Source organism: Suricata suricatta, chromosome 1 (assembly GCF_006229205.1).
Source record: "Suricata suricatta isolate VVHF042 chromosome 1, meerkat_22Aug2017_6uvM2_HiC, whole genome shotgun sequence".
Classification (NCBI taxonomy): domain Eukaryota; kingdom Metazoa; phylum Chordata; class Mammalia; order Carnivora; family Herpestidae; genus Suricata; species Suricata suricatta.
The window spans coordinates 50398627-50410687 of record NC_043700.1 but is presented as its reverse complement, the minus strand read 5'-3'; the positions used below and the strand labels follow the sequence as shown (position 1 = coordinate 50410687).

The 12061-nt window shown below is 40.1% G+C and overlaps 1 protein-coding gene across 1 annotated transcript; it reads right to left on the bottom strand.

Annotated features, from left to right (window-relative positions):
* Positions 1-619: 619 nt before the first annotated feature.
* Positions 620-2588, bottom strand: DEFB135 (defensin beta 135). The gene is made up of 2 exons (XM_029947282.1): positions 2521-2588; positions 620-879 (listed from the first exon to the last, which is right to left on the bottom strand). The coding sequence occupies exons 1-2, from the start codon at positions 2576-2578 to the stop codon at positions 710-712; spliced, it is 228 nt and encodes a 75-aa protein (XP_029803142.1). The 5' UTR covers positions 2579-2588; the 3' UTR covers positions 620-709.
* Positions 2589-12061: the final 9473 nt, after the last annotated feature.

Sequence of the window (12061 nt, the reverse complement as noted above, 5' to 3'; positions counted from 1 at the left end):
AGGGCACTTGTGGGGAAGAGCACTGGGTGTTATATGGAAATCAATCTGACAATAAACTATTTTTTTTAATGCAGAAAAACAAAAAAGAAGCTGAGCTAGGAATTATCCTTTGTGGAACAGGGACTAGTAGTGACTGAGATGTTGTAATATTCTTTTTCCATTTGAGTGCAGGTTACATGGGTGTGTTAAACTTATGAAATTCATTAAGATATTCACTTATGATTCCTAACTTTTCTGATTGTATCATATACTTCAAGAAAAGTTTTAAGGATATGTTTAATAAGGAATAAATTAATGAAAAGGAAAATTCTGAAAGTAACCAAGAGATTATTTCCATAGGAGAGACACTGAATGTCTCTTTTTTTTAATTTTTTTATTATTTTTGAAAGACAGAGAGAGACAGCGTGAGTAGGGGAGATTCAGAGAGAGGGGGAGATACAGAATCTGAAGCAGGCTCCAGGCTCTGAGCTAGCTGTCAGCACAGCCTGATGCAGGGCTCAAATCCATGAACCATAAGATCATGACTTGAGCCAAAGCCGGACGCTTAACCGACTGAGCCACCCAGCCGCCTCTGTATGTCTCTAAAGGTAGAGAAACAAAGAAGACATAGAAACGTAGAAAGACTAAAACCATCATTTTATTAGGATAACACAACTGAGAATGATCTGGGTCCCCACAGGGATGCAGCAGGAGCCTCAGACACTCACAACTATCTTGTAAACTCTACTTGTAACATCTTTTTCTTAACGCAGCACAGTTGTGCAACATCACACAAAATGCGGTGTTCTTCATTTGTCCAACATAATTTCCTGCAAGTACCTTTTCCTTTCCAGCATGTAGAAAATGCTTTTCTTATGTATGGATTTGGTCCACTTCTAACTGTCAACAGAAACAAGCGTTAATGCACAGTGTTCTGCAGGGTCATGAAATCATGGATAAATCAGATTGAAGGCTGTACTTTATAACATTTTAATAGTAAACGGATGGGCTTAAAACATCCCAAGCATTCCAGGAAAAACACCTGTTTTTTAGTGGCTCTTGTTTTCCAGAGACCCTATTATAAGTCGTTAGTTCCCATGGTCCCCCCTTACATGAATCACTAATCAACTATATGCAGGTACCAGAGCCCAACAGATTCTGCTTGGGACTATTTGCCATGGAATGAACACTAAGACCTCAGAGGAGTCCCAGAAATCCACAGAGGCCCCATTCCAGAAGGCATGCAGGGTCTAGGATAGTAACAAGGTAGTATAAGATCATCAGAGTCTCAGCTTGAAGAAGGAAAGACCACTGACCTAAAATTACGAAAGCCCAAGGTTCTACCTCTGCATCCCAGTAACACTCTGTATGATTTTTAGCCAAGTGCCCAACTACCTGTCTTGGTTTAGTCTCAGAGTACTTGAAAGCATCACATGGGATAATGAGTATGAAAGGCTTTGAAACACCTAAAACACATACCTTATATCCATAAGGTTAGTATACTGTCTTTAAAACCCAGATACCTCTGGAAGCTGAAAGCATGGAGGGGGCTGGTAGGAAGGCAGCTTAAGAGAGTGAACGTGGCTCTGAGCCACCCTCTGAACTGTATACACTTTTGCGTATTAAGCCTTAATCAGTCTCACCCAGCTGGTTCATGGAGCCATCACTGGGGCCTTTGCGGTATAAGGATAATCAGTGTGGTATGGACAAAGGCCATTGGCAAGCAAACCTGCCTGTCACGTGCCCGTTAGCCCTGAGGCACCCCTCTGGGGACAAGGGAGTCCAGCAGAAACACAGTTCACCATGTCCAGAGGTCCCTCCATCCAGAGCAGCAATAGTCTCAACACAATCACATCTGGGCCTGTCTTCTGAGTACTTCACACTTGACCTTTAAGTGGTACCTCTTGAATATGAAGGTCTGGGTCAGCTTTCTGCAGACCCCAGCAAAACTACAAGCAAACAGTTTTTGAGAACCTCCACTTCAGTGACTTAAGTGGACCCTTCTTGGTATCATCAAGTTGCTAGTTTCTGTCCAGAGGATGTGAATTCTCTCACTGATATTCCAGAGGATCTAATCACACTGTAAGTTAAAACACTGGAAAACCAGCTCTATTTTCTGATTCTGCTCAGCATCAAATTTGCCTTGGCTTATAAATGTGTGAAGGATAATCTGGGTAACTGACTTAGGAGTACAAATTCTAAGAGTCCTGAAGGAAGAACCTCCCTGCTCACCCCCAAATCCTGTCTTCTAAATATCAATGTGATGCCAAAAATATCATTCCAACTTTCCCTTCAAACCTCACAGACTCCCCAGACCAAGATCCAGAACCATTTCTTCCCTGGAAAGAACCACCTTCTATCATGTGTCCTTAGTATCTTCTCTCCATCTTCTGGAAAAGTCCAAAATGTCCATCTCTGTTCACATCCCTTCCTGTTTCAGCTTCCTTCATCCAAATCCTGCTTTCTTCTCACTCTTGTAGAACCTCACAGACTCTCTCCCTTCACTGTTCATAGTCTCACGGGAAGAGGATTTCATTTTACCTGGTGGAACACAGGAAAGCAAGACAAGGACCACAAGGACCAAGAGTGAGCTCTTCATAGCTGAACCAATCAACAAAGAGGCAGCTGGAAGGCAAAGGGCAGTCGCTCTATATGTAGTTCTCTAGACATGAGGAGCTGCATGGCTAGTGAACCTTTCAGGAACAAGAACATCTGCTTGCTCCAATGAGCAGTCCAATAAACTAAAGGGCTGGTTTTGAACATGACATCTCACCATGAAAATCTACTTCCTTAGTGCCATCTGCAGGCTGGCAACTGAACTCACACTGTATAAACAGCCCTATTCTATATTCTATATATATGATTGTATATAAATGTGTATATATATATATATATATATATATATATATAGAGAGAGAGAGAGAGAGAGAGAGAGAGAGAGAGAGAGAGAAAGAGAGAGAGAGAGAGATGGTATATAAACTGGACTACTGTTTTCAACTTCAAAGAGTTTGTGATGTTATTGAGATTTTAGACCTGTGGAAGACTCCTAAAAGAATTGCAAAGCCAAAATCAACATATACAGGAAGAGTAGAAGACATGAATTTGGAGAACCCCAAAAAGAAACGATCAAGGGAGCATGAGGGTACAAAGGGACACCCTCCTGAGGATCACTTTCTAACCTGGAGCATTAGTTTAGGCAGCTCTGCATTCCCTCACTCCATCTGCCTGTTATCTCCCTTTATCTAGCCAATCTGCTTGTCTTCTAACTTTACTCTTTCCACTGTGCCTGTCAGAATTTCAGTTCCTTCTCCTTTACATCTTCTCCCCCAGCACAATCTTCCACCTCTGGGTCCCAGTAAAATGCTGGATTCTCCTCTGAGGACACTACTCCATAGTAGCCTTTGGGGATTAGAGGCTGTTCATCTGCTGAGGCTCCACATTTCCAATCTGCATTCCACAATCTCCTAACAGCTCCATGCTATTTCCAGAACAATACTAGGCATGCCCCTGATATCTCGTTCCCCTCACCCCACCTACACCAAATCTTACCAATTGTGCTCCAACATGTAGCTCACACCCAACCATTTCACTGCATCTCCACTATCACCATGCAATTCAAGGTCATCACCATGATTAATTAACCCAATTAAATAACTCGTATCCCATCTTTATTAACATCCTTCCTGCAGTAACCTTCATAAGGGTCATGAAACTGGGTCATGCATTTGCCCTCCATAAAACCTTTACTAACTTCCAGTAAAAATTAGAACTAGAACTACCATATAATCCTGCAAATTCATTTCTGGGTATGTATCCAATGGAAGTGAAATTGGTATCCTGAAGAGATATCTGCATTCCCATGTTAATTTAAAAAAATTATTCGCAACAGCCAAAATACAGGAACCAACTAAGTATCCATCAAAAGACAAATGGATTAAAAAATGTGGCATATACACACATGCAATGGAATAATATATATAATTTAAGAGATAAAAAAGAAAATCCTGCCATTTGTAACAACATGAATGGACCTTAAAGGTATTATGCTAAGTGAAATACGCCAAACAAAGAGAGACAAAGTCTGTATATCTCACTTACATATGGAATCTTAAAAAAAACAAACTCACAGAAACAGAGATGAGATTTGTGGTTGCCAGAGGTAGAGGGCGGGAGGTGGAGGGAAGGTGAGTAAAGGTGGTCAAAGGTGCAAACTTCCAGTTATAAGTTCTGGAGATATAATGCACAACATGATAACTACAGCTTTTTTAAAAAGCTTCTATATATTTGAAACTTGCTAAGACAGTAGATCTTAAAAATTCTGGTCACAAGGAAAAAACGTGTACCCAGGTCAGGTGATAGACATAAACTAAACTTATTACGCTAATCATTCTGAAATGCATACATATGTCAATATGCTATGTGTATGGTACCTTAAACTTATAAAATGTTATATTCAATTCTATCTCAATAAAACTGGAGAGAAATCTAAGCAGTAGGCAGATTAACCAAAATTTCTCAGGAAGATCAGAGAATTTGATTCAGAGAATGTTAAAGACAATCTTACAGCTCAACCCTCCCAGTCCCTTTACTGGAAATTCATCAGGATCAAAAGCTTCTGCACAGTGAAGGAGGCAATCCACAAAACCAATAGACAGCTTACAGAAATGAGAGAAGTTATTTTCAAATGGCATATCTGATAAAGGTTGAGTATCCAAAATCTAGAAAGCCTATCAAACTGAATGCCAAAAAAACCACAAATAATCCAGTTAAGAAATGAACAGAAAACACTTTTCCAAAGATGAAATCCAGATGGCTAACAGATACATGAAAACATGTTCAAAATCACTTATCATCAGGGAAATACAAATCAAAACTATTATGAGACGCCACTACACACCTATCAGAATGGCTAAAATTAACAACTCAGGCAACAACAGATGTTGGCGAAGATGTGGAGAAAGGGAAACTCTTTTGCACTGTTGGTAGGAATGCAAACTGGTGCGGCCACTCTGGAAAATAGTATGAATGTTCCTCAAAAAGTTAAAAATAGAGCTACCCTATGACCCAGCATTTACACAATTAAGTATTTACTCAAAGGATACAAAAACTCAGATTCAAAGGTGTGCATGCACCTTGATATTTATAGCAGTATTATCAACAATAGCCAAGTGAGAGCCCAAATGTCTATTGACTGATGGATGGATAAAGAAGGGGTGGTATATATAAATACAATAGAATATTATTCAAGCCATCAAAAAGAATGACAGCAGGGACTTTTGTTCTAGTAGAAAAGGTTACTGAGGAATCAGATGAGCCAAAGTGTTCCTTGGCCTTGATGTGATGGCTGACAAGTTTGATTTCACTCTTGACCTTTCTGTCTGCATCCTCCACATCCTGCTGAATAACACATCTCCTCAAATGTGATTCTGTACATTTCGGTGTTAGCAATAAAACACAATGCGAGAAATAAAAAAAAAAGAAATAAGGACTCTCATTTCCTCAACTTCCATATTTACTTGACTTCAACATACCTAGAGCTGAGGCATCCTGCCAGTTCCTCCCAAATCCCCACCTCATCTCACTTTATAAATGAAAAGCATACCCCAAAGCACCTATCTCAAGTCTTGCTCTGATACAGCAACTTAAGATGTAAAATCTTGGCAACAGGATGTCAATTAAAACTTGGTTTGAAGAGTTTCTTTAATGTAAGCCCTAATCTTTTGGGCCCCATTGATATGTTCCTAATTCAAGTATATATGGATGCTGGCAAGATCGATGGCAATTTCCATTTAACTACTCATGTCTTTCATCCTCCAGCTGCTGAGAGTATCCATTGCTCCTAAGAGAAGGCTCGGTGAAAGTAAAGCATGAGAAAAACACAGAAGGTGCTGATACCGTATTTCATCTAGGTAACAAAGTCATGCCAGGGTTCCATGCTGTATGTTTCTGATCTTGACATTATAATTCAGAAGTAAGAATCTGTGGTAAAGGTTATGAATTAAATGGCTTGTTTGGATAAAAGAAAATAAAGTCAGATCTTTTCTGATGGACAGTAAGGCTAATCAAGTGGGTTCATTTGATTGGTCGATATGGTGGATATTCTCCATGGAGTAAATGAGTTAAAGCTGAAGTTTTGAGTATTAATGAAATCTATAAATAATATGATAAGATAAAAGCAGTTATTAAAAAATTCCCTCGACAAACATATATAGAAGTTAATGGTATTCTAATTTCCCAACTCGTTATGAGAATAAAGGATTAAGTGGATGACTCTAAGTCATCAAAGTAGCTTAAACCCTTTTTGGTAAACTCAGAAATTAAGAAAGGAATGACCATAAAGCTGGGGCAATGAATGAGTTCATAAGTCAGATATTTACAATTCTTTCATACCAGCAAAACTGAAAAGAGACATAATTACTTGTCAACTAATAGGGCATTTTTAAAAATTGTTGATCACTAACAATTTTTTAGCATATAACTCAGAATTCGAGCAATTGAGAGACAGTGTTATCACACAACTCCTACATCCATCTACTCATTCTACAAACAAGATTTTTTAATAGATTTCATCTAAAGTAACAGGAATGGAACTCACTGTGAAACCTTATTCTAGCAATAAAGAATATTTACCTAAAGATATGTGAACCAATTGAAAATATTATTTTGGGGTCACCTGGGTGGCTCAGTCAGTTAAGTATCTGACTTCAGCTAAGGTCATGATCTCACAGTCTGTGGGTTAGAGCCCCGCATTGGGCTCTGTGCTGACAGCTCAGAGACTGGAGCCTGCTTCTGATTCTGTGTCTCCCTCCCTCTCTGCCTCTCCCCCACTCATGCTCTGTCTGTCTCTCTCTCTCTCTCTCTCAATAATAAAAATAAACATGAGAGAGAGGATTTAAAGCTGGATCCGAGAGAGAGAGTGAAAGAGAGAGAGAGGGAGAGAGAGAGAGAGAGAGGATTTAAAGCTGGCTCCGAGAGAGAGAGAGGGAGAGAGAGAGAGAGAGGATTTAAAGCTGGCTCCGAGAGAGAGATAGAGAGAGAGGGTGAAGATTTAAAGCTGGCTCCGAGAGAGAGAGAGAGAGAGAGAGAGAGAGAGAGAGAGAGAGAGAGAGAGAGAGAGAGAGAGAGAGAGGATTTAAAGCTGGCTCCGAGAGAGAGATAGAGAGAGAGGGAGAGGATTTAAAAAAAAAAACATGAAAAAAAGAAAGAAAATATTATTTTACCCATCTCATTGAAAATAAATGTCTAACCAAGTTTTACTTTATAAATTTAATTACTTGTCAAAATTTATTTTTGTATTTATATTGCTTTGCTCAGTTGAATACTAATGATAACGATAATGACGACTTGGTCCAGAAGACCTTTCTTTTTTTTTTTTTTTAGGTTTATTTATTTTTGAGAGAGAGAGAGAGAAAGACTGGGGGGTGGGGCAGAGAGAGAGGGAGATACAGAATCCAACGCAGGCTCCAGGTTCAAAGCTGTCAGCACAGAGCCCAATGCAGGGCTCAAAGTCATAAACCTCGAGATCATGACCTGAGCCAAAGTCAGATGCTTAACTGACTTAGCCACCCAAGTACCCCCCAGAAGACATTTCAAGCACTAGAGCCAGACATGAAAAAGACAGAAATTCCTATTTTGTTCCAGAGATAAAATGGGATAGTAAATCCTATTCTTGCCTTAGCTCACCCTTCCTTTTCACAGGCAAATTTCAAAAGTAAAAACAAAAAACAAAACAAACTGTCCATTTGCTCTTTATTTTATCACCTCTACCACCATTTACTGCCATCAACTCTTTACATTATTGCTCAAAAAATCACAAATTTGTCCTCTTTTTACTAAGTTCAATAAACATTTTCCCCAACCTCATAGCAGTATTCGGCAATATTGATCATTCCCCTCTATCCATCTTATCTTCATTTTTGATTACTGAGCCCCACTCACCCGATTTTTCTCCTGACTCCTTTGCTGCTGTTTGTCCTTTAACTGTTAGAACTCCTCAAAGTTGTCTCCAAAGCCTTGATTTTAATTGTACTAAAGAGGTTTTCCCAGGGTGATGCCAACCATCCTCACCTTCTGTCCAACAATCTCCAAAGTCATACCTTCTACCCCAGTGTCTCTCCTGATTGTCAGCCAAGCCCATCTGCCACGACCTATTGGGTACAGTAAAGAGTATGGGTAAGAGACAGCTATGCTGACTTGCCTCAAAATAATGTGTGTTTCTTAAAGAAAAAAACTTTACTTTTCTGACCCTTCAGGTTTTTAATTCATTATTTAGAAAGGCTTATGAAAGGATTAAATAAGATAATGTTGTTGAGGCACAACTGCTGGGCCCCTTGTCAGTGCCCTTAATGTCAGCTATTATGACAACCATGGTTTGGATGAGGTTCAAAACGGAACTAACTTCTCCCTGTTGAGAACAGTTGCTCCCCCTGCCCCCATATCAGTGGATACACCATCATCCTCTCAATTACCCACACTGGAAACGTGAACGCTGTTCCTGGCTTTGCCCTTTTCCTCACTCTCCCCCAAGCTTAGTCAAATCCCAAGCCCATCCCATGAGACTCTTTAAATGTCTCTGGACATTGTCCATTTTGGATTTTTTACTTCCACTATACCTTACCCTAGCCCGAGTCACCATATCTGTTTCCTGGATTACTATAGCAGACTCTAGCGAGTTTACTTGACTCCACTCTTGACCTCCCCACTGCATTCTCCAGCCACACTTTGTCCAAAGCCTTCAGATGTGTCATACTGCCTATATGACACAGCCAAATTCCTTCCTTAGAATGATGAACAGGAGACTTACCTGACCTTACCTCACCTTCTCTCACCCAAATACTCCATACCTCCTCCTTCCTCCGAGCTTACATACCAAATGCCTCTGTGTGAAAGTGGCTTTCTCCCTTCCCTCATGATCACCACTTTGTCCAAAATCTACCTTAAGATTCAAATTTGAGTATCAGGTTGGTGATAACCAACTGAGACTCTCACGCCTCTTCCAAGCTCCATCATCTGCACAGTTAGACACTGGTCTTCTGCATTCCTGAAGCGGTCATGTAAACCTCAAACAATATACTTACCACATCGTATTTCAGATTATTCTGTCTCTATCAGCCTGATATCTCTGAGCCATTGCTTACATATGGTATAAACTCAAGAAATAGTTGTTGAAAAACGAATAGGTAAAAGTTTTCTGTACTATTTCTGCAACTTTTTTATATATCTAAAACTATTCTAAAGATTAGTTATAATAAAGAGTTAAATACTTTTTATAAAGTTTTAATAGTTTCAATAAAGATTGATACTGGCAAAAACAATTTGTAAAAACTTGTTTGCTCTTTACATATTATGCTATATTCAGAGAGAGAGAGCTGATTCCATGACTGTAAGGAACTTATTATCTAGTAAGGATATAAAATAAATAAAAATCATTCCTCCAGAGTTACGGATTTTGAGAAAGGGCTACTATAGTAATTGGTATGAGACCTTGAATGATAAAAAGGCCAGCAAAAAGGGAAGACAGAGTGTGGTAAGGTGAAAATTTTCCCTACTGATAGCTAGATTGTTGAGGTGACTAAGAACTGAAATGGAAACCAGACTGACATAATGTACACTGGCTCACAAAGCACAGGACTGAGAGTGAAATCAGTAAGATGGAGGAATAGGAGGTTCTCTGCTGTAGCCACCTCACAGCAAAAATAGTTTGGCAGCGAGCTACAGAGATAAGTACTTTTTGGAGCTTTAGGATCCCGGTAGTAGGCTGTGAAACCCCAATGGAGCCCAAGACCCAAAAGGGCTATTTTTGTGAAAGCAGACCCATGTCCATGCTCATTGACTGTGGTCCCATTCTGGATCTGGAAATAACCCATGACTCCGTGATCTCAGCTACAGCTCCACTTGACTCTGTGCTGCCACCAGCACCATTGTCAAGGGACCCAGCATACCCATGTCCCAAGTAACAGGTCCACTGACCTCAACCCCAACTGTGACCCCTGAGGTGACTCATGACCCACTTCCAGTTCCTGTTAGCCACCAGTTCTGCCCTCACAGGCACCAAGTGGGAGTGACACCCATCCTTGTCCCAAGACGGGCTTCCCAATCTCAATCCAACTGCAGATCCTGAAACAAGCTATGGCCTTGTAACTCTACTTCAGTCTCTCATAGCAGTGGCCTGGGAACCCTCTTGCTAGTCTTCCAGGAACCCATCAGGGGACACATCAATCTTTGCCGTGGGAGACAGACCCACAGTCAGTGTGACTGTAGCTCTTAAAGGGGCCCCATAACCCAGATCTAGTCATTTTCAGTCATGGTCCAGGAGTGTTCCTGCCTACCCAGGGACCTGAAGGAAGACACCCCGACCTGTGTCCTAGGAAACAGGCCTACCAACTTCAGTCTGACTGAAGATCCAGAAGCAGCCATGTGACCAGGTTCCAGAACCACTTAACTGAGTCTGAGGGCAGTTTTGTCCACCCAGAAATTTAGCAGGAGGCACATCAGTCAGTGGACTGGACACAGGCCTACAGATTTGAGTCCCAGCTGAAGTTGGATTGAAGTTTGGGTCTCAGGTTTGTGGACTGTGAAGAGTTCTGTGACTCATTTCAGAACCTTTCAGCCATGGTCCAAGACAAATTCTTCCCACCCAGTGGCACACTCGGTGACCTAGCAGGAGCCCTCCCAGGAACTGTGAGGGAGCCACCCCATCTGTACACCTGATAACAGTCCTACAATCTGTGGACCTTGAAGTTGACCTTTGTACCAGCACCAGCCTACAAACCAAAGTCCTGCAGGCAGACTGTTCATCCAAGGACCAGACAGAATCCATGCCAATCCAAGCACCAGGTAACAGGCCTGCTGACTATGGATCCCACAATACACCCAATAGCAGCCATGTGAACTGGCTCCAACTCTGCTTAACCTTGACCCTGAAGAAAATACCATCATCCTGAGGATCCCAAATGAGAAAATCTTTATCTACTGAAGATAGTCTATAAAGACTTGAAGAATTGTTTGTTCCTTAAAATGCACAAATGCAAATGCAAGGCTACACAAATCATAAAGAATCAGGCAAACATGACACCACCAAAGAACAGTAATAAAACTATAGTAACCAACCCTAGAGAAATGGAGACCTACAAATTGCCTGACAAAAAATTCAGAGTAATAATCTTGAAAAAGCTCAATAAGATGCAAAAGAAGTACAGATAAACAACTAAATGAAAGCAGAAAAATAATGCATGAACAAAATGAGAAGTTTAATAAAGAAATAGAAGTCACTAAGGAATAACCACTGGGTGGTCTTATGTTGCTATTCCACAGAGGCAAACAAAATGGAAATAAGGTTGACAGAAAACAAAAACTTTTTAAAAAGAATAGAAAAGAAATAGAAACCATAAAAAGAGCCAAAAAGAACTCTTAGAGCTGAAGATTACAATGCCAGAAATGAAAAATTTGATAGAGAGATTCAACAAGAGACTCAATCACGGAAAAGAAAGAATCCATGAATTTAAACATAGGTCATTTGAAATCAACCAGTTAGAGGAATAAAAAGAAAAACAATGAATAAATATATGGGACACATGAAACACCATTAATAGAACAATAGGAATTATGAGAATTTCAGAAGAAGAAGAGACAGAGAAGGGCAGAAAGGTTATTTAAAGAAATAAAGACTAAATATTGCCCAAATCTTGAGAAGGATATGAAAAAACAGTGAGGCTTAAATGGCCCCAAGCAAAATCAACCTAAGGAAAATTACCCCCAACATATGTAATCAAATTGTCAAAAGTCAAAGACAATTTTTTAAGCATCAAGAGAAAAAAGACTTATGCCATACAAGGGTTCCCATGAGGCTATCACCAGATCCTCAACCTTACAGGCCAAGAGGGAGTAGAATGACATATTCAAAGGGCAGAAAGAAAAAAATCAGCCAACCAATATTACAACTAGCAAAGCTTTCCTTCAGAAATGAAAGAGGGATAAAGACATTACCAAAGTCTGAGGAAGTTTATCACCACTAGATGTGCCTTCCAAAAAATGTTAAAGGGTTGTTGTCAAGTAAACAAAAAGATTAATAAATGAATAAACA

Excerpts from the sequence above, each read along its gene's own strand:
- DEFB135 (XM_029947282.1), bottom strand. The coding sequence starts at position 2,578 with ATGAAGAGCTCACTCTTGGTCCTTGTGGTCCTTGTCTTGCTTTCCTGT. Across the intron at positions 880-2,520 it reads GCTTTCCTGTGTTCCACCAG|TTAGAAGTGGACCAAATCCA; the intron begins GTAAAATGAAAT and ends TTCTGTTGACAG.